Source organism: Macrosteles quadrilineatus, unplaced genomic scaffold, assembly GCF_028750875.1.
Source record: "Macrosteles quadrilineatus isolate MER2022 unplaced genomic scaffold, UCM_ALF_1.0 Scaffold_1__1_contigs__length_201487025, whole genome shotgun sequence".
Taxonomy (NCBI): domain Eukaryota; kingdom Metazoa; phylum Arthropoda; class Insecta; order Hemiptera; family Cicadellidae; genus Macrosteles; species Macrosteles quadrilineatus.
The window spans coordinates 119,629,240-119,653,108 of record NW_026542594.1 but is presented as its reverse complement, the minus strand read 5'-3'; the positions used below and the strand labels follow the sequence as shown (position 1 = coordinate 119,653,108).

Sequence of the window (23,869 nt, the reverse complement as noted above, 5' to 3'; positions counted from 1 at the left end):
AGCTTAAAAAGCTAATTCCTTCATTTATTGACCCTACAAGTGTAAATGTAAAGTAGTGGCGAACCCAGAATATGAAGCCACTTTCGGCACAAGAGTTTTCCCCATAAGAATAACATGGTGAGCTTTTTTTTAAAAAATCCTGCTCTCGGTCTATACACCCCTATACAAATGTTCAATAATATTGTTCAACTCCATTACTATTTCAAATCCACATCCATTCGCACACATATTTCTGGTTACAAATTTTGAAATTTTCCAAAAGTCTATATATAGAGGTGGCATCAGTCCGAGACCTCATTCCTAAACATGAAGCCGTCATGTCAACACTGCCCCGTGTCGCTCTCCAACAAAAGCAACCTGATTCGCCACTACAAGGTAATTCATCAAATGAAGGCGAAACTGTGCAAAGTTTGTGATTTAGTCTGTGATAATAACATGGCTCTAAAATCGCATATACAGTATTACAAAGTCACAAGATTTGTAATTTCTGTAAAACGAATGTTGTTGGACATTTTAAAAGACACGCCAATTCTTGCATCAGGGAGCTGCCACTGGGAACAAGAAGCGAGAAGCAAGCCTAAGGGAGCGGCATTTCACCGCGTCACCACTAGAGGCAAGAAGACCGAGCGCGCCATGAGTCAGGAGTGCGCCCGAGTTCGCGTACAAACCTCGCACGATTTTGAAAATATACGTGCGAATGGATGTGGATTTGAATGAAATAATAATGGAGTTGTACAATAGTATTGAACATTTGTATAGCGGTGTATAGACCGAGAGCGGGATTTTTAAAAAAGTGGCTAAAAAAAGCTCACCATGTTATTCTTATGGGGAAAACGTGCCGAAAGTGGCTTCATATTCTGGGCTCGCCACTACTTTACATTTACACTTGTAGGGGTCAATAAATGAAGGAATTAGCTTTTTAAGCTTGATTTAGAATATATATATAGAGAATAAGTGAGGAATAAGGTTTGACAATTATATAGGGATAGGCTATGTAGTCAATGATCAGGATTTTTGGAATTAGTGGCTAAAAAATAGGGATGTGCGAATATTCAAAATTTCGAATCGAATCGAATAGTAAAACTACTATTCGATTCGATTCGTTCTATCTGCGAGTATTCTAATTTTTGAATAGTTCGACGGGGGTCGAATAGTTCGGACCTTTTCGAATACTTCGCATCTGGTCACATAATTAGTTGGAGCTTTGGAAAACATAAAACAAATCAAGTTGGCCAAAAAAGTGTTTCAAGTAATTAATAAAAAATTACCATCGGGCTAAAATACCAATAGTAATCAGTTTCTATCGACTATCGAGTGACAACGTTTCATTTTCAACTATTGTGTAATCGTGTCGTGAGTTTCCGATGAAATAATGTCCTCCGCCATTAGCCAAATAAACAAGGTCGGTAAAATAGTTCCGTTCTAACTTGGTTTGAAAATAAATAAAAACTGTTAAGCTGCTTCAGATTAAATAAAAATGCAATACAATATTTAATTGAAACTCACTTAGATATTTTATTTTATTATATTTTTCAACATTATTAAACTCATTATGTGCTGCAAAACACTACGTTAGCATTCATCCGCCTTCATTGTTCTAGGCGATGGCGATCGGGTTCAAGTTACGTTTTGTTCTGGGATCACGGTAGACCTACATAAATCTAGCATACGACATTGATGTGTCTATTTTTAGTGAAGTAAAACTGAAAAAGTGATGGCGAATAAGATACCGGAACAAATTATACTGAGTTCTGTTATACATGGTACCAAAACGCGCACCGTCACCGTTATAAACTTGAAATATGATATCTTTGACTATTAATACAACAACCCTGTTAAAAATATTAAAGACAAGGACAATTATAAAACTGATCTGTATTTTACCAAGGGGACAATCAATGACAATATTTACAATATTTTAAATGAAGAATAAAACATATATTGTAGGTATCAGTTAATTTTTCAGAAAGACTGGCAGGCAATAAATTATTACAAACCCAATAGTCAATGATGAATGATGATATATACAAATGTTGTCTGCTAGATAGATTTGCCGTGATCCCAGAGTAAAACCTAATTCGCACTTGCTATGGAAGTCTGCTTCTACTCAACTTCTGCTTCTCTAGCAGACAACAATTTCTGTTCTTTCTTTTTTCTATTGCATTAGCGCAAGCTGTGTTACAAGACAAGAAGTTTTGAGGTTGGAGTTTAGAGACAGTTTGTTTAGCACGTCTGCGCTAAGTATTTCAGCTAAACTTAGTAACAATTTTTGTATATTTTGACAACAGTTGCTTTTATACAGTTGGATATTGCCTAAAAGTTGTAGGCCTAGGCTTCATTTATGTTTGGTTTTTGGTTTGGTTGAATGACACAAGATGGATTCAGATGAAGAAGCCGATTTAGGCCTAAATGTGCCTTCAACATCATCACAAGAATTCAAAAATAAGTAAAGGAGTTTAATTTGGGATTTTTTTGTCAAAAAGGGCTCTGTTGCAGAATGCAACACGTGTAAAAAGTCCTTAAAAGTAGGTTAAAAGTTAATAATTATACATTTCCTATGTAACTTAATAAACTCATTCTAAAAATGCCTCAGTTTAAGTTAGCCTACATTTAGGCTAAAAGGGGCTTTATTATTTCAATCGAAGGGGTACAGTTTTTTAACTGGGCTATGCTAATATCGATTGAAACCATCGATTCGATTAGTAAACCTTCATGCGATTTTTTCACCATCAACAAGTTTGGTTGGTTAGGTTAGGTTATGATAGTTTAATTTTATAATAGATATATTTAAAAATATCGATTATTAATCAATATTTTAAATTCGATAGTTTCAATCGATGTAAGTATAGCCCAGTTAAGAAACTGTACCCAATCGAAGATTTAAACTAGGTACTGTAAATGGTTAAAAATAGGGCCTAGGTTCTAGTACCTTCAAACCTAGTTGTCCAGTAGCCTAAGCCCAAGTCATGAGATTAGGCTAGGCCTATGTTAAGTTTTGACAAGTTTTATTTTAGGCATACCTTTTTAAAGTTTATGTTCTTTTAGGGCTGACAGTAAGTTGTAGGCCTAAATCCCTACTTAGTAAAAGAAAACAATGTGCGTTTTTATGTGGTTATAATGATTATCACTAAGTTACCCAATTGGTTGAATGAGTTTTACAAAATTTGTTATTGGTAGTGCTTTATAATTTTAAAGCGGCTCGACATAAGCGTGCACGCATCGCGATGGTTTCTGTGTGTAAATATCTTGTAAATATAATGTGTTTTCGTCTTGTGTTTGGTAAAAACTTTATGTATTTATTATAACGAATCGTTCTACGAGGATTGACCTGATGATGTGATTGTCGTCACGAAACCGGTCGTCATCTAATAGCACCAAAGGATATTGAACAAGGTAACTGTTTATTTGATTATATTCAGTGCTGATAGTACTACGTAATTATATTGACCTTAAAACTAGAATTGATATCTACTATGCTTTCTTTTTTCAATTATTAACTATGGGATTGAGTTCTGGGGATTATCAAGTGATTCAGTTTTAAGTTGTTAAAGTACAGAAAAGGTTTTTAAGAATAATGACATTCTCATATTTTAGGAAATCTTGTAAATCACTGTTCAGGGAATTAAACATCTTAACCGTTCCAAATTTATACATTTTCAAAACCTTAGTAATGGTACAAACAAACTATGAAAATTTATTAAATGATAATTTTGACCACAGATACAACACAACAACACAAGGTTTAAAAATAATTTTCAATTACCGATCCATCGTCTGCGTCTCATTGAAAAGACACCAACATACATCGGAAAAAAGTTGTACAATAAGTTACCACTAGGTTTATAAAATATAGCCAATATAATGTCATTTAAAAAGAATCTATCAAAATTTAAAAAAAAAAACTACTACAATATTAATGAGTACTAGTGGCTTGAAGGGACATAAGTCCCTGAAAAGCTCAAATGTAAAACAAACTATTGTAATACAGTATAAACAAACTTAAATAAATCTAATACATATATCAGATATACAGGGTGTTTGGTACTCAGTGTGAAAAAAATTTTTTGGTGTAAGTACAAAGTAAATGCAGTATGATGATGCATATAAAATGTCCCAAGTCTAAAAATTAGCTTCCCAAAGAATTATTTTATGTTTTTCAAAAATAACTATGTTTTTAAACTTAATACAGCTATTTCTCAATTACCTGTAAATGGATTTGAGTAGACAATGTCATTTTCGTGTTCTACATTTAAATTTTGAATAAGAATAATACAAAATGACAGAGGATCAGTTGTAAAAACTCCATCGTAAATAGATTCAAAGATAAAAATTAAGATGTCTGATAAAAATGCAAAAAACATTGGTCAATTGCATTTGTTCACACCCTGTATACAGGAAAGTGTCGGAATATGTTAAAAACTGCGCCATTTTATAAGCTTTCCAACCATATGCTACACTAGTGAGGTTTAGATATTTTTTTGTTTATTTTAGTGGTTTGAATGCCAGAAAACAGGGAACTTTTTTACTGTTTTTACTGTTCAAGCTGAAACAAAAATACATCTTTTGCTTAATACATGCTGACTTTCTATGTTTTAAATGATAAAGACGCCATGCTTTGTAGTCTTCAAACCACGAAAGCGTACATAAGCAGACAGAAAGCTCAATGGTGTAGCATATGGTTGGAAAGCTTATAAAATGGCGCAGTTTTTAACATATTCCGACACTTTCTTGTATACAGGGTGTGAACAAATGCAATTGACCAATGTTTTTTGAATTTTTACCAAACATCTTAATTTTTATCTTTGAATCTATTTACGATGGAGTTTTTACAACTGATCCTCTGTCATTTTGTATTATTCTTATTCAAAATTTAATGTAGAACACGAAAATGACATTGTCTACTCAAATCCATTTACAGGTAATGGATATGAGAAATAGCTGTATTAAGTTTAAAAACATAGTCATTTTTTAAAAACATAAAATAATTCTTTGGAAAGCTAATTTTTAGACTTGGGACATTTTATATGCATCATCATACTGCATTTACTTTGTACTTACACCAAAATTTTTTTTTCACACTGAGTACCAAACACCCTGTATATCCCAGTACAACATATCTTTTGTGTTTATTGTTTGTCTTTGTTTGCTTTTGTTGATGTTATTTTTAATAAATAATTTAAATTACTCCAAAGGTATGAAAAGGCAAATAAAGGTGTGTTGAGATAAGCTTAGTTCTTAGTTAAAACCGCGAAATTAGCTCCCCGACCCAGTTATTATTTCTAAGTGCATGCTCCTTTAGTAAACACTACAATAAATCTCAAATTAAAAATGTTAGTAAGTATACAAAAAAGTGTAGAATAAATCTTTAAGAAATGTTTTGAAATCAAAACAAAGCAGAAGTTTTCAATAATCTTGAATCGATTATTATTTAGTCAATGTAGTTATTTCATGTCGAACATTCCTTCAACACAACAATAACCGTTAAGTTAGAAGAAAAAAATTCACAATTTTTTTCAGCCATTCTAACTTTAATTCCTTTGATTTGAGCCATCTCCTACGATTCTACTACTTATCATACGCTTAACTAATTTACTTAAAAATACACAAGTTTGCCAATTGCACGGTAAAATAATTGTTTTCAACATTCTAAGACGTAACTAAAAGTATTTATTATTATAGGTAGGCCTAAGGTTATCCCTGGTTTTATATAGTATACAGTACATTGCAGAATTGACTGGCAAATGAGTAATCCAAATGTAATATTGCTTACTGGTTTGATGATTAATCACGATCAGCTGTATTGAAGTAAACAAAAATCAGCAGTAAATGGCTTCTAATGCATTTCTTATGGAGAACATTTTACATTACATCCAATATTGTGTTAAAATTGAGGGAATTTCACTATTTTTCCTGCCGTCATAGGATCGAGACCTTTAATTTGAGCCCTCTCCCGTCGTTCTTCCCAGTGGCCCACAATTTTGACGCAAAGAATCGGCTTACGTAATTAATATATACATAATTTGTTGTGAACTATTTTTAAATAAAAGTCAGTACTTTTATTTTTATTTAATTTTTAACTATAGAATTGTAAGATGACCAACTATGTATTTATTATAATTTGACAATGTCACCTGTTTTGTAGCTATGCTATGTATAAACGTTTTGTGACAATAAAGTTTGATTTGATTTGATTACTACAGTACTGTATAATAATTGTGTTATTTTGTCAAGTTATTTGCATTGTGTTGTACACTACTATTGTTCAATGAAAAAACTAGTGCGTCAAAACGTAAACATAACGTAGTAACAGTGTGAAATAAAAACTTAAGGCGATCAAACGTTTTGATAAAATAATTAAAACCACAACTACATCAGAACACATATTTTTCAAATATGAGGGGTTCTATCTGTATTCTTGTTGACATCATCATCTTCTTCTGCCATCACAAAAACGTTATCCTCAGTGGCAAAATCCACATACGTACCCAACAATGACGAAAAATTTCAAATTGTGTCACGAGATCACAGTGCAATTATGGCATGGCAAATAAAAATCGAAACTGACGTTTTCCATTAATTCCCGGTTAGAGTTTTTTTTTTCTAAAACGGGTAAAACCCACGAAGCTCTTAAAAGCCAACCTATACCTAATTTTATTTAACCTGACAAATAAAATAGTTTTCTGTTTAGGTTTTGAAATTAGGGATTCAGTTGGCCATCACTACTACCTTGAACCATTGTTTGATGTTTATTTTCAGAATGTGTAATAATCCCAGAGGAGTTTGAGAGTGTGGAGCAGATGTTACTTAGCAGCTGGAGTTGCTATCATCAGGCCCTCAAGCTGAAGCCCAGTGACGCACTGCACGCAAGAAGTGGCAATGTGCTCAACGAACTCCACACAATCTACTTAAACAAGATCATAGGTTTGTTTAAATGTTATCTCCTTATCAAGTTAGCAACATCAGCTATTAAGTTGTTTTGAGTTGCTTACTAGAGATCTGAAGGAAGTGAAATTTGGGGTGTTGGGTTAGTTGGCTACTGTTAAATATTCATTGGGTCTGGGTAATCTTGATGTCTTAACACAAAGTGGACAATATTACAGGTTTGACTGTATTTTAAGGTGTACAACACGCTCCTATTAAATAAAAGAAATCAAAGTACTTCAAACCTAACAGAGAGGTCGCATTCCCTAAGCACTGTTCTAGCTGGTCCTACCTAGAGATGTTTAGCATAACAGAATGAATAACTGGTTGCCGCGATCTCCATGTTATTAAAATAACACTTTTTGATTGTGTTGCTGCCAATCACCGTAAAAAAAAAATAATTCTGAGAGTCTGACAAACAATTTTTGATAATCAGTTTCCAGTTTTAAGTTGTTGTGTGGGACTTGAAATAACTGAATCATTGAACTTGTTGCTGGAAGTAACCTGTTATGGCAGCATTGGCTGGCATCTAATGGAAAAGTAATTGTCGTGCTGTAGAGAAGGAGGGACTAGTGTTAAGTGTCTTCATCACTTAACACGGTTTTTTCACTTAGGTGATTAATTAAAAATTGCTATTAATCTTCTAATCGTGTATTAAACACAGTTTCAATCATTAACACAATGACAATGTGACTTAACCTCAAATTTAAACACTTGCAAAATTTAAAATTCCAAAATTTAGTCAATAGTTATTTGTGTAACTAGTGGTAAAAGTGGCACTTTGCTGCACACAAGAGCGGCTCGTGCGGAATGATCTCGAGTGCAGCAAAGGCCTTTTTCACTCGTGTTACACATTATATTTTTCCTACAGTCACTATAAAGCATATAAATAATTAGTCTTTCAAACACTATACAACACTTTTTTAGGTTCAGCTGGCAACACAAATGGTGTCCTAGAGAAAGTAGTACCCGCGGTCCGTATCACTCCGCTATTTTTCCTTGGTAAGAAATGTGCTCCGCGTTTTGAGAATATAGTTCCGTATGTTTTAGTAATTTGAAGTGGTTTCGGCGCCTAAAAAAATGCTTTAAAGGTATTTTCTTGTTTATTAAGATCGTAGGAATGTTTTAAAAACGTTTAAAAGAAAAGTCCAGAAAGTTCAGAAATACCGAAACTATAAACACGAAATGACAGGTTAAATCGTAGTTATAATAGTCAATCAGCTGCTCATAGAATTATTATCTTTAAGTGTTGCCAACCTATTTCCAAGCGTACACGGATTACGTACATAATAAAACCACGCTGTTTTGTGTTGTTTGGTTGGAATCCTGATGTGCGGCAAAGTATAAACCGTACGGCAAGGTATAAATATGCAGCAATTAGCAGCTTTCTGTACTATAAACAGTACAGGGAAGCCAACTTTGTCGAGTGACTGTAGGAAAAATCCTTTTGCTGGATTTTGAGATATATATTACAGACAGACAGACATAGCTCGTATTAGAGTATAGGATACATTCATCTGTTTATCTTTGGATTTAAATGGTCAACAGAAAATATGTTTGAAAACAAAATTAACATGAATCAATAGCATGATTGAAATGAAACAATAGCCTGCTTAGTGAGCAAATAGAAAAAAATAATTGGGATTAAAAGTTAGAAAATCTAGATCAATAATATCAGATGTTTGTTTTTTTGTGTTTTAAAATATGAACTTGAGAAACTATTGTTTTGTTCACATCAGTTCTCATAAAAAAAAACAGCTTTTTTTCTATAAGGCTTGATAAAAATATTTAATTTTATCGTTTCCCAGAATCTAATAAATATGTTATTATTTCAGCAGTGGAGGTAGACAAGAGGGATGATCCTTTGGTCAGATCTCAGGTCAGTATTTATAAAGTTTATCTTATGGGCACTAAATGGAATTGTCAGTTTTTCATACTTAGATTACACAACAACAAAACCACTCAAATCAGAAACCGGGCATGAGTAGCTAAGGAGAATTTTTTTAGCTATGATAAGAAAATTAAAGTGTAGGGTCTAAGAGACACATAAATAATTCCTATATCTATGAGTATGAGATATACTAGGACAAAACATCAGAGTTATAATTTGTGACGTGTGTCAGGTAGCCCTTAAACTATAATTTTCACAGGATAGCTAGCAAAGCTATATCTTTGAAAAACCTTCTTCAGTTGTCAGAGTAGAGGGAGGAAGGAGGCTGTGGAGGTGGAGTCAGCTCTGTTTCTGCCGCCAGAGCAAGCATTCTCCTCTGTGGGAACAGTTCCTGCTGCAACGCCTCTTCTTCAATCCACAAACATGAACCATAGACTAAGCAACACACGTAGACTTCTCATCCCACTGTAAATTTTGAAGCTTTTTTTCGTGTCTCGTTCATGTATGTCGACACTGATCGCTAGTGATGACAAAATTTATTAAAATTATTTTAGGGTTATTTTAATGATTTGTGATTTACTGTTTGCTTATATAACTAGGAGACCAGTTATTGTTTATGACTAGATCGATTAATTTGGTCTAACGAGGTTTTAAATTACTGAAATAACAAGAAACAAATTGTAAACAAAACATAACCTCTACAGTGTGACACACAGAACTAACAATAAAATTGGCCTCAGCTGTTCCGTAAGGATGACACATATTCCAAGGGAGTATGTTTTATCTATGCTTGAACATTCTTGTAAAAAAAAATTAAAACCCTAATTTAATGGACGTGTTAAGTTATTTAATTTTCTTTTCACAGATAGAAACTTGGTTCAATTTAGCTCAGCAATATCTAGACTTGGGCCAGGAGGAGTTTGCCAAGATTGGAGACAAGTACAACCTAGCACTACTCCTGTCCAACTCTGGCAAACTGATGAGGATGCAGGCATTGTACAAGTGCAGTCCAGACAAACCAGGACTGCAACCCGATGAACGGGCCTTCTACGACAAGGTAATTGATGTTTTAATACTTATCAAAACAGATCACACACAAATAATTTATGACTTTTTTTACAAACAAATCAGTTAATGTTAAGTAGTTAGAAGATCCACAATTATGTTCCAATATTTACATTTTCAATTCATATTTTACTTAGGAATTTAACTAGAAAAATCCGGTAACTAAAAAATTGGGGATCTTCAAAATCATTTACAAACCACAACCATTTCTAAATAGCCTACTAGGATTGCTTTCAGAGCAGTGAAAGCAAGTCAAGCGAAGGGATCATGGTATTTTGTTGTTTACTACGGTACTCCTTTCTTTTTACTTCCCACACTATAAAAACCTTATAAATTCTTAAACTATTCTTTTTTTAGACTTTTTACTATAAATGTGTTTTTCTCAGATAGTGGGTTTCACCTATCAGTTTTTCAACCCTCTACACTCAAACATTCAACAAAATCCTTCTGCTGTATTTCAAGATGTACATTGTAGGCCTGTACTAGGAGATGTACATTTAATGTTCAGTACTAGGGGACCGAGCGTTGCTTGGTTTAACATTTGTTTGGAATGGAAAAAATATAAAACATGCATATGTATGATTTTCAACATAATTTTGTTTCCTTTACAAACAATGACATTATAAAATACTGTTTAAAACATGTATTTACTATATTAAATATACTGTCTAAAAGTAAATGTACTAAAACGTATTATCATTCTCAAGTATTGGGGCCATTTATATAACATTTTGATCACAACTTTGTCCTCCTAAGTTGTGGGGTTCACAAAGGAAACAGGTCCACAACTACTATTATCATCACTTCCTACATTGAGGACTTGTTTCCCTCCCTTCCCATACCATTTTAGTATTGCAGATACATTTATCTAACTGCCACAAACGGTTCCGACACTCCGCGGTGTTGGCAGTCGCAAGTCAGGTCCTCAGGTGTGGGATGTTATCACATGGGACTCTGTCCAACACTCTCTACACCATGGCCCTTCTCTGCATCCATATGATATGTGATATGTTGTAGGCTTTCAGTCTGTATCACAAGGGGCTAGGAGTGCTGGGCAGTCGCAAGTCAGGTCCCCAGGTGTGGGATGTTATCACATGGGACACTGTCCAACACTCTCTACACCATGGCCCCTCTCTGCATCCATATGATATGTGTTATGTTGTAGGCTCTCAGTCTGTACCAAAAGGGGCTAGGAGTGCTGGGCAGTCGCAAGTCAGGTCCCCAGGTGTGGGATGTTATCACATGGGACACTGTCCAACACTCTCTACACCATGGCCACTCTCTGCATCCATATGATATGTGTTATGTTGTAGGCTCTCAGTTTGTATCACAAGGGGCTAGGAGTGCTGGGCAGTCGCAAGTCAGGTCCCCAGGTGTGGGATGTTATCACATGGGACACTGTCCAACACTCTCTACACCATGGCCACTCTCTGCATCCATATGATATGTGTTATGTTGTAGGCTCTCAGTCTGTACCAAAAGGGGCTAGGAGTGCTGGGCAGTCGCAAGTCAGGTCCCCAGGTGTGGGATGTTATCACATGGGACACTGTCCAACACTCTCTACACCAGGCCACTCTCTGCATCCATATGATATGTGTTATGTTGTAGGCTCTCAGTCTGTACCAAAAGGGGCTAGGAGTGCTGGGCAGTCGCAAGTCAGGTCCCCAGGTGTGGGATGTTATCACATGGGAGCTGTCCACCACTCTCTACACAATGGCTACTCTGTATCAGGACAATCCTCCGGCAATAAATGATAAGGTAAATCTCAGCTAAGAAAATTTTGTAAACTGTGTTTTATTTAATTTAACTAACAGTCAATGATTGCGTCTGCTGATTAAAAGTGAGAGTGGTCAAAATCAATCACCATTGTCACATCTTCAACAAACATATGCAAATATATTTATAAAAAATAATCATTTATAAAGAATTAATGACACCTAAATGGAATTTTGTGTTTCAAATTTAGTAATCCTACTAATATTACAAGTCAAAATGTTTGGATGTATTGGATGTATGGATGGATGCTGGTGGCAAGTAAAAGTGAAAAATACTGGTCGGATTGGGCTAAAATGTGTGATGATAGCTCACATGCCCGATTAAAATATAGACACATTCTTATCCCAAAAATCCTTTTGGGCTCCACCCAAGTGGCTCTGGAGTTTCCCATGTTAAGCCCCCCATACACCGGCAAACATGTTCACGAGCATGTTCGTTACGGTGTTGGCGGCGAACATGCTCGCCAGTGTGTGGGGTCTGCGAGCATGTTAGGTTCGGCGCTCGGCTCGTTGGACTGTCACAGCACGAGAGAAGTGAGTACAAGTGCGGGTGGCGGCAAGCAAGTTCGCAAGTATGCTCGACCGTCTGTTGAAAACGCCGAGCAAGTTCGCGAGCAAGTCCGCCAACAGGCTCGCGAACATGCTCGTCCGAGTATGGGGGGCTTTATCCTTATGAGTATTCATATTTAAAAGGAATAAAATAATTTTGTCAGCTGTTTCAACTACAAAAGTTGGTTCTATGATATTATATAGCATTAAAAAGCTATAAGGTTTACCAACAGGGTGCAGAACTATAAATTTTTTTGCATTTACGACAACATCTAATTTGAACCAACTAGCAACTAAAAGCTGTGAAAAATGATAATTTATCTTTTTTATTGTTTAGAGGCAGTGGTATTTTTGCAAATATTTAATTTTTTTTTTCTGTTGTTTAGGTGAAGTGGTAGAACATTATGGCTATGGTAGATGTGCTATACTATAGCATACCGTAAATAAAAAGAAAAAAGAACCAAATTTTCTTAAACTGTGTCCTCTCCCATTGCAAACGCAAAGCACGAGTATAATTGCAATAAGCATTTTATACTTATACGCCAATCCCATAAGCAGGAAGGATACTCTGCTAGTTGTTCATAAATCCACAATCTTTCCCCTTATTGATAATCGTTTACCTGTTTTATTATTATTTCTTACTATTAAACTGAAAGATATCAATTGAAAATGTTGCAGAGTCAAGAGGAAACAGAGAGAGAGCTTATAGAACTTTTTACCAAAGCCCTTCAGTCATGTGATCTAGATACTACAGATTTTCGTCAGTGTATGTACCAATTTCGGGCAGCCATGCTCCACCACAAATTGGGCTCGTTCTATCAGCAATTGTATAGGTATGCAAAGATTTCAGTTAGAAATAGTGGATTTTATAAAGGATTTTAGAACCTCCTGGAGTCAAACATTGATTCTTTGACAGTATCAACCTGCTTTAAGATTTTAAGCGTCAATGTATCAAATTTAATCCAATGGTTCCATATGGTCTTATAATTTGATTGACTTGCCACAATTTAGACTAACTTAGGCCAGGGCTAGAGATATACAAGGGCTAGGCCAGGCGAGCTCAGAAAGTGATGTCAGGTGGCTCCCCACCAAGCCGCCGCTGTGACGTCAGAGCGGTACCTCGGGCTCCCAGCACCGTATATCTATGCCTATGTGAGCGCTGGTATTGCCACACATTTAGTGTCGAATAAGCACTATGTTGCAAATTTTTATTAGGTATTACTGTATTTTATAAAAGTAATTGATTTTCAAATAAGATTACGTATAATACCAATTGTAATAAATTAATAAAGAAAGTAACTTTAGTAGATATTTAATGATGGGAGTAGAATGTAAAGCAATGGCTATAAAATACTGTATTTATTGATTCGATACGTTAAGTTACTGTGTAATATCTGTATTCGTATTAGTGATGGTCAAAACCAGAAATTTTGAATCTCAAAACCAAAACCAAGACTTAAAAATTTGAATCCCGAATCTCGAATCTCGAAACTTGAACGTGAAACTTTTTAGTTTCTTGGTCAAGGTTGCTAAAAATAAAAAATACAGGTAATGATAACATTTTCATTATGGTTATGAGATTATGCGATCAAAACTGAAAGAGATTGACTCCTAATCCAGATAGAGGTAATAACATAAATGTGACGCATAAACAAAATAACATTTTTTTTTTACAACTAACATTAAAATAAATGAAACTCTTGACATTGAAATAAACATAAACATTACATTAATTAGAACATTTAGTAATCAATATTTCTTTGTTTTTAATAAATATCGATATGAAACTGAATTCTAAGCTGTTCCAGTATTTAAGATGCCTTTTGCAGTTCAGAATACAATTTACTTGTTTCATTAGTGTTCATGGAGATGTGTTTGCTCGATTGCTACTAGCTTGTGTGTAAACAATGTTAATAATAATGACACAAAAATGTCATGATTTTCTTAAATATAAGTGCCAAAACTTCCTATTTCGAAACTTTTGAATCTCGAAACTCGGTGATCGAATCTCGAAACCGAAACTTTTCCAAAGTTTTGATGGTTTTGAGATTTGAGATTTGGTTTTGACACATCACTAATACGTATTGCTTGAATGAACCTTAATGTATGGATTATTAATACTATTTATTTATTATTCATTAACTAGTGTACCTGTTGCTCGAATTCGAGCAATTGCTAAGTATTACAGGCGTTATTATAAAACGAATAAAGATTCAACTCAAATAAGATTATGGAAATACTCAAGATGTACATAACAGATCGATATAATCAACATTTCTTGTAAATAGTGTTTTCTACAAATAACCTTACTCATAGCCGCATTATAGTCCTCGCCACCCTAAGTTGAGGCAGCCCAAGGCCGCACTAGATATACGCCGTGCGGCCTTGGGCTGCCTCAACTTAGGGTGGCGAGGACTATAGGTTTCCAGACACATTATGTGTCCAAAAGCCTAACAGCACCACTCCCTTCCCCATACCGCCCTGAGCGATAGGGATCATTGAGATTCGCTCTAACCTTTCGTTTCCTCTTCATGGGCAAGTTTTCATTCCTTTCCTTTCTTAGTTTTTGTTTGTTTCTTTTTTTTAATTTAAAAGCCTGTATGTATTCCTGGTTTTTCCTATTTCCCTAACTACTTTTCAGATTGTCTCAATTGTTTCCTTGTCACTCATCATGTTTTATTTTCTCATCTCTAGACCTATCTTATCTAAGACTTATTCCTGTTCTCTCCTATTTGTCCCCTGAAGTGAACAATTTATAAATAAATACGTGACTCGTGGTTTTTATTTCTCCACATCTACATACTTTCTCTTCCACCGGGTGAAATCTCCACAAATTCACCTTGAAATTTGCCATGTCCTGTGACAAACTGCGTTTCATAATGGCCCATCTCCCAATCTTGTCCTGTCTCTTTCTGATGTAAAGTATATATCCGAACGTTTACCTTTAAATTTAAAACGTTAAAATAAAACACTATGCTCCCAACACATTTGCCACTCATCTAATATCTCCTCTCTTCTGTTTCCGATGTAGTCCTACCCGCCTCCTTGTCTTCCAAAATCAACAGCTTATGCAGCGATTATCCAACAGTCCTAAATTGAATGTGAAATCTTCAGGCGGCTGTTGGAGAGCACACAATTAATCCCAACAGAAGGGTGCTTGCTGTATTCGGCTATCAACGGCAATAGTATTATTTGTATTTCATTCGCGTCTACCAGTTAAAGTTCGTCGGCCTCCTCCTTTTGGTTGTCCTGGTCGACGTATTATAGTCTCTATTATGTCAAACTTTTTTTGGTTATGTTTTGATTTCGTCCAAATAAAAACTGGTTTAAAACAGTGAAACATCAATCTTTTCAACTAATCTAATAAATCCTTATAGCATATGTCTCCAATTTTAGTATAACCAGCTGTTTCAAATATTAGTTTTAATTTCAAAGTATTCATCTGTACAAATGTAAACAAACATTTTCTCCCTAAGAATAACATGGGAACTTTGAAGGCCACTGGGGCAGAGCCCTGATGGAATTCCAACGTTTTTTTGTTTGATGGCAAAACTACATGCTAAGACCTTTCTAACGACACCTTGGACATGGTGATCGGTAGCACCACCGCCCCAAAACAATTATGACAAAAATATGCCTAGCGTATTAAATATATAGATTCTTTATAATGAGTATTTTGTAAATATGCAGGAAGGAAATGAATTTCAATTTATCTATTGAATTTTATTATAAATATTTCAATTTTCAATACATTCAAATGAAGTAAAATATATAAAATTGTCAACACTTAAAATATACGCTCAAAACATTCAGTGGTTTACTATAACATTATTCACTTACGGGATCCATCCCACTTTTGATTCTTCTGAATTGTATTAAAATTTTTTTTTAAATATTATTTTTTATTAGTGTAGGTTTGTTATATTAAGGGATTAACAAAATAAAACTTAGGCCTATTTACAAAAACTATTTAACAACCAACCAAACACATTCAAATAAAAACAATATATACAATACCAGAAGTGTTAAATATAGGCCTATATGTTGAAATGATTCACTGCTAAAACAATAAGTTTTACTATAGGCTAAAGAAAAGTGGCTCTGAAAATTTGTTAAACTAAGTTAACTGCCTGTTAAGTTGTAGCTAAATATTGAGAAAGAAGTAATTTCAAATCATTTTGCACCTACAAGTGCATTAAGTTAAGTTATTTTTAGGCTCCAGTATTAAGGAAAATTTAGAACCAAAGTATTATGGAAAGGACACTTTGAACAAAACTTTTTAGAAAATGAGCCTACATAGTCATTTGAGGTTATAACTTAGTTTAAGGTGCAGGCTTTTTGAAAAAAAGATTTATCAAACGCTGTGATAGTTTGGCGACTGTGATGATTTTTTTGTAGGCCTAGTGCCTGTACTGGGAATTGTGGTTTTTTTTTTGTATTTCATTAGGTTAAAAGTGCTTTTAGACCCCCACCTTTGTAGATAATTAAATAATATGGTGCATTTCCCAAATCTGTTGTTTGCTTCATAAATTTTTAAATACTTCCAAACTTGGGAAGCAATTATCAAGAATTTATCACACATTAGTTTATAAAAACAACAACTTATTGTAGCCCTACTTCTACATTCCTGTAATAAACTAATCCACTTTCACTTATTCTTTACAGACAAAAGAAGTTTAATTATTCACATCAACATATAAATTATTTAAGGAAACCAACAAAAACAAAGTCCCATTCTTCAATTGCAAAGAAAATTGACGCTAAACTGCATTTTAAACTTTCACACCTCCCTCGAGAAAGAGTAAGACAAAAGAAAATTAAGTACAAACCACCAAACAAAGCATACAAACAATAACAAATAAAAGCCCTTTTTGGTTTGCTGAATGAAGGCTTGGCTGTTTGTCATGTAGCCCCATGTAGTTCCATCCATCAGTAAATAAATTTTACTGTTTAACTTGAAATTTGAAATAGTAGTCTTGCGCAATGCGCAGTGTTGCAATTTGTCACGGTGGTTACAGATCGAATGCAATAGGTTTTGTCAAAATCAGGAATAACCCAACATTTAACCATTGGGCTTAAAAATATGAATTCAGCCACTGACTGGACTGGACTAAGTCAAACAGTTAGGGTGAACTGGACTGACTTTGAGGTTCGTGTCACACATTCAGTAATCAGTGCTATTTATGTTGCTTCTGTATTTCCATAGTTTGTTCAAAGCAAAGTGAAATAATGAACTGTGTGAATAAAATAAAATAGTCATTTAACTATTATTAATGTAGTTAATAATCAACTTCAGATAAAGAAAAGATGGTTTTAAGGTAGTGTAATAATTTTGTTGAGTCCAAATAAATCATTTATTTGATCCAGTCTTTATTAGGCTAAGCTTGCCTTCTGGTTCTCAGTGGCGTAACAGATTTTTTCGGGCCCTCCTGCAAACTTATTTTTTAGGCCCCCTCTCATAGACCACCAAAACAACATATTCAAACGCCCCCCCCCCCCCCCAAGAGTTATTTTCCGATTAACAATACAATGCTCAAACAGATTTATCATAAATACACTGTAGTAGTGGATATATTCAAATCAAATCAAATATATTTATTTCCATTCGGTACAATAAAGTACAATAGGATAGGTCAGATTGGATTTTACAAATTGTCATGAAGCAAATTAAAGTATTATGGGTTATGTTCCATAAAAGGGTGTATTAAGTATTTCAGTCATGGTTTTATATGATAAAGTTACATCATTATATCAATATCAGTATTTGTAGAAAGTTTTGAAATAAAATAAAAATACCCTACCTTATATTTTAATCTGTATCAGAATTTTTCATTTCAAAGGAGGTGTTATATTTAATTTACTACACATGTTATCAATTATTTATTCGGTTAGTTTTTATCGATGTTTATAATAATTAGGCTAACTCATACACTCAAAGTTGGTCAATTTAGAAGATTGACATATTTTTATCACAGGCTAAAATAGCCTATTGCATATAAAGGCTACTTAGGCCTACAGTCCTCGCAATTCTGTTGATTTAAGATTTAACACTACGGCCGTTTTGGAGATAACTCCATCGTCGGGTGCGTAGTCATTCATTATACACTAAACTGAAAACATAGGTGTGCTATTCCTGTAATATGCTGACGTCACCCAGATTGCAAACAAAAATCACCTGATTGTATTGGCATATATGTATATTTGTTTTGATTTAAATGTTATTGTTTTTACGATTTTTTTTTAAATGGGGAAATGGTTGTTTGCAATCTGGGTGACGTTAGCATATGACGGGAATAGCACACCTATGTTTTTTCCTTACACCATGCCTTAGTTCGCTATCACTGAATAGGCCTAACAAAATTAAATTATGACAACATATTATTATTAACATTAATGTTATTGCTTGTTCAATACAATAATTATTGAATGATTGATACTACATTTCAATAAGAATTAACTCAAATTTTTCGGCCCCACTCGTCTCACGGGCCTCTATTCTCGCCAGTTTCCGCTAGCAGATTCGCGGGCCCCCCGCATTGCGGGCTCTGCGGGCCCTTCTGTTACGCCACTGCTGGTTCTGTCTTCTGCTTGAAGGTGGTGGAGCAATCGGTGTCAATGTTTGCACCACTCTATCAGCTCACAATAGTGAAAACAACTTAACCAACTAACACTGAAATAATCATCCTATAGCCTACTATTGGTAATATTTCATAATAAATATGTCCTTTCAACCAGCCTTAAGTGAAAAATAATCATCATGGTTGGTTGACAATGTGAATTTTGTAAATAAAAATATAACCCATTAACCTGGTACCGACATTTCTCCATCGATTTTCCTAAGAACCGGTGGAACCGGCATTTGACGTTATGTACCGACCCATCACTAATTTTAAACCATTTGTTTGAATTCTAGAACAAAACAAATGGATGAATCAAAAAGGAAAAATGTTCTACACCTAGTAAATCTTCACTATGATAAAAGTGGTGCACTTATGAAAGGACTGGAACACCCAATAGAGTACCTTAGGCTCCAGTTAGAAAGGGTGGCGTTGCAGGAATTCTTAGCTGAGAAGAGTAAGTATGTTATGCTTTAAGATAAATAATGCCTAAAATACATCAATTAGAATAACAATACAGTTTTGTCTGTACATTGTGTAAATCATGATGTTTTTGGTCATTTTTACTTTTTATAGGCTAAAAAAGCTGAAACCGGTATTATCTCTTATTTCTCTCTTCTCTGTTATTGTGTCTGTTAAGCCAAAATTCCAATTTTCAAGAAAACTAAGAGTACCGATCAAAATAATCAGTAAAGTAGACTCCCTCTTATCCGGACACCTTTTAACCGGACACCTTTTAACTGGACATCGGTTTAACCGGACTAGGGGTGTGGCTAAGCCATGAGACTGTGTATAGCAAATGTTTTTATTTACATCTGATTAAGACAGATGATTTGTTGTGATTGTAAATAAACTACTAAACTTTATTCAACTAACTAAATTTATATACCCGCTTCCACAATTAAGCTTCTTACTGGACAAGAAAAACTCAATCCTCACCTATAATTCCGCGTCATGGTAGCAGAGCGTTGATGGAATTTTTTCCGTGGTTGGATATCCCTAAGGGTATAGTACAAACTCAGAAATGTCTTCTCTACGGCTACGAAAGAATTACATCGAGGCAAGCAAAAGATTAAAGAGTGCAATTGCCGAAGCCAACAACTTGATAGCTGCTGATGAGCTATCAAGACTACCGTTTCTTCAAAGAGACTAGTAATGACCTTTAATGTACTTTCAACTTACGCTAATCAGCAGCCCACAGCCGTCATCGTAGGCACATCCATACCTCCCTTGAGTAAACACCGTCTTTTTGCAGTTTTACTTTTTTGTTTTACATAGATAATTCAGGTCTTTTAAGTCTTTTAAAGGTGTTTTACATTTTAGTTTTTACATTAAAATAGGCCTTGTAGGCCTATTTATTTTATTAAGGCCGGTATTAAAATCCCGTCTCTAAATCGTCCTAATATTGGTAGAAGGCCTTGGCCTATATTCCAGTTACATTACAATCATCCTCCATCAAGAATACTTGGTATTACAAATCATAAATTATTTCCAGCAAAGAAAGCTGAGTTTAACCAATTGCAAGGGTTGAAATGAAGACAAATGTTAATGTTGCACAGTTGAATTTTTTAAATGTCAAATTTCCTTTCTCTTTTTTATACTTTAATGTCATTTTTGCATGTCAAAACCAGATTCCAACTACTGTAATATTTTCCTGGTCAAAACTACAATAATCCACTTTTAGAAGAGGTATATGAATCACAAGATATAGTGAAAAAAACTAAGTTTGAGTTATTATACTTTTAATCAATAAACAAGCATTAGTAGTACATCTATTGACTTTATTTAGTTACTTATACAAATATCAAATCACGTTTCCTCCGCTCAACTGGCTTTCACCTCTCTGAAAGCAATCCTAGTTAAATGTATAACAAGTTTGGTTAGTTATGTTAGGTTAGTTTAGAACAGTTTTTTTCAATATTTTTTAAAATAATTGTTTGTTAATACTGAACATCATTTATTCATCGTAGTTGTCAGCTGATATGTTTCAATTTGTTAATATCGATATATCGAGAGAAAAAAAATCATCGTTAATAATGAAGGTTTTCTTTTAACATGAAAGTACCCTTTAATTCTTGATTTGTATGGCAGGGAAATCTGTTCTACAGTACAATACAACAGTAAATGACAGATAATTATTTAATTTTTCAAAATACAGAATTTTAACAGAAAATTTAAAAACCACCAACTAAGAATCTCGCTATACCAAGGCCTGGGTCATGAATGATACATTTATAAAAGGGGAAAAAGGAAACGGTGATATATATAAGTAAACACTATCATAAAACTTTTTATTTCTGATTACATAAATTATAGTTTTTGTCAGCTTACATTGTATTATACTTACATAACATGCTGTCTTAAGTTGATCTCGAACTCAATTGAACTTAAAAACTCTTCGATTGAATATTCGCTCATAAATATTCAATATACGGAATAGTAAAAATATATTTGATTCGAACTTTAAAAAAACCCCTATTCGCTCACCCCTTGATGCGAAATATGGATTGAGGATTGAGTTATTTTTCTTGTATAGTAAAAAGAAGTTTTAGTTGTGGAAGCGTGTACAAAAATTTAGTTGAGTAAAAATTAGAAGTTAAGTTTAAAGTTTCTTGTTACTTAGTAATAGTAAATATAAGTTAAGAACTGGATTAGTTTGATGGATAAAATTTAGTTTTAAGTTAAAAGAATAAGGAACACTTATTTCATCCAGTTTAGTTTTCATTCAAACCAATTAATAGTCTATTTACAATCACAACAAATCATCTGTCTTAATCAGATGTAAATAAAAACATTTGCTATATACAGTCTCATGGCTTGCCACACTCCCACGGAACATTAAGAGAATTTTTAAGTTTTACTTTTTTGCACAAGAGTTTCATCTTTACATAATAATAAATAATAACTAAAGTAAAAAGTAAACATCGCATTCAGCTGATTTAAGTGAAAACAGAATAATAATAAGTAAGAATTGAAGACATGCCTTAAATAGTGTAGTGCCTTAAAAACAATGCCTTAAAACAATGTAGATTTGGTCTCCAATTACGTCATCGTATTTTGTCACAACAAAGGCCTAATCTAAACAACCCAAATTAATCAGCCTAATTCAGAAATTTCCTCACAATTTTTAGCGTATTTTGCGTTGCTTATCAAACGTTTAAAGTATCTTTTTATTTATCCACGCTGTAATAATAATCATGCGTCATAAACATATTATTTTGTCTATTGATTGTTACATCAATCACGTATAATCACCAGCTTCATAAGAAGCTTGGCAACATCCGGGAAGGGGGGTGGAGCTAGTGGTAAGCTACATAACCAATAGTAGCCTCAGCGACCGCCATCTTCTAATAATTTCTGGTGACAGCTAGTCCCGCAATTGGCGAATGGCAAATGTAGGTACTCAGGTAGCTACAACTACTGCTACATTTCCAAAAAAGTAGCTTAGCTCCAGCTATAGCTACAGTCCCGAGAAAGTAGCTAGCTACAACTCTTGAATTATTCTCCCAAGTGGAGGATAATCTAGGCAAAACTACGACGAAAAATGAATTTAAACTATAAAATAATCAAATGTATTTCTCATTAATGTTTTCGTGACAAGGAACAATATTGGACAACAAAACAGACAGCTGATAGTAAAAACAACTTTCATATCATCTGTATGACTATTACAAATAAATAGAAAAGGCAGGCATTTTCAACACTTTCCCTTATTATTTGCATAGTCATTCCGAGAGTCTAAGATTTTCTCGCAGAACTTGAAGTCTTGGTCAAGGTACCGGTATAGGCTTCGTTAGTATATCTGCTAGTTGATATTCCGAACCGATGTGCTTTACAGTCAGCATCCCTATATTTATCCTGTCTCGAATGAACAGGTACTTCCGCTGAATATGTTTTGTACGAAAGTGAAACTCGGGGTTTTCACAGAGTTTTCTTGCTGATTCGTTGTCAACTTTCAGGATAGGAACAGCAGACAATCCTATAAGTTCTTTGAACAAACGAGCAATCCAGATTGTTTCTTTTGAACCAAGATTAGCTGCAATGATTTCAGCTTCACAAGTTGAGTCCGCAACTAACTCCTGACGACGACTAAGCCAAGTGATAGCTGCATCCGCGTATTTAATAATAACTCCACTTGTTGAACACATTGTAGTTGGACAACCAGTGAAGTCGGCGTCACTATAGCACTCCAGTAGACGTGTTTTAGGTTTGGATTGGTACACAGTTTCTGTTAGCTTCTGGTCCACAGTGCCGGTCAAATAGCGTATAACACGCTTTGCTCTTGTGACATCATCTTGTGTAGGATTTTCAAGTGACGGGATAGAACACTTACACTAAATGCAATGTCAAAACGAGTACCACGAGCAACATAAAGTAGGGCTCCAACTGCCGATCGGTATGGAAAATCGGAGGCTTTCCCTGGCGTTTGAGCAGTGAGCTTCTCTATGGGAGTAAGTACTGGCTTGCACCCTTCCATGTTAAATTGAGAAATGATCTTCTTGATCTACGCTGATTGGCAGACCAATATATCACCATCACTTTGAGAAATTTTGAGTCTTTGAGATTTTGACACTTCTTTAGCAACAATTTCAAAATTGTGAACGAAGTTGCCCAATAAATAAGTCCATTTCAGTCTGACTAGTCGCTGTGACTAATCCGTCATCAATCAACATAGAGTGCAACGATGATTTTTCCAGCAGGGGTAGGACAAATATAGACGCAGGGATCTTCACGGCTCTGTCGAAATCCTAAGCCTTTCATGAAGTTGTCAAACCGTTTATTCCAGCATCGAGGTGCCTGTTTCAGGCCGTATAAGCTGCGTTTGAGACAACAAACACGATTTGTCCCATCTGAATATCCTTCAGGCTGCTTCATAAAAATCTCTTCTTCAACGTCTCCGTACAAGAAAGCAGTTGAGACGTCAAACTGTCGTAGAACCACCTTCTCAACAGCTGCGATGGACAATATTGATCGAACGACCTCCAGACAATCAACCGTGCTGAAGGTTTCGGCATAATCAATACCAGGTCTTTGCGCACATCCTTTGATGA

General features: G+C 34.6%; 1 protein-coding gene across 2 annotated transcripts in view; it reads left to right on the top strand.

Moving 5' to 3' along the window:
- The window catches only part of LOC128983943 (erythroid differentiation-related factor 1), a 179,413-nt gene that overhangs the window by 136,316 nt on the left and 19,228 nt on the right, over window positions 1–23,869 (top strand). The window contains exons 14-19 of one of the 2 annotated variants that reach the window (XM_054403223.1): window positions 6,757–6,921; window positions 8,757–8,800; window positions 9,678–9,869; window positions 11,486–11,635; window positions 12,880–13,034; window positions 19,115–19,275. In XM_054403223.1, the coding sequence (XP_054259198.1) occupies window positions 6,757–6,921; window positions 8,757–8,800; window positions 9,678–9,869; window positions 11,486–11,635; window positions 12,880–13,034; window positions 19,115–19,275 (867 nt within the window). Of the gene's footprint in view, window positions 1–6,756; window positions 6,922–8,756; window positions 8,801–9,677; window positions 9,870–11,042; window positions 11,422–11,485; window positions 11,636–12,879; window positions 13,035–19,114; window positions 19,276–23,869 lie in introns of those variants that run through there. The other variant, XM_054403228.1, reaches the window with a different exon arrangement.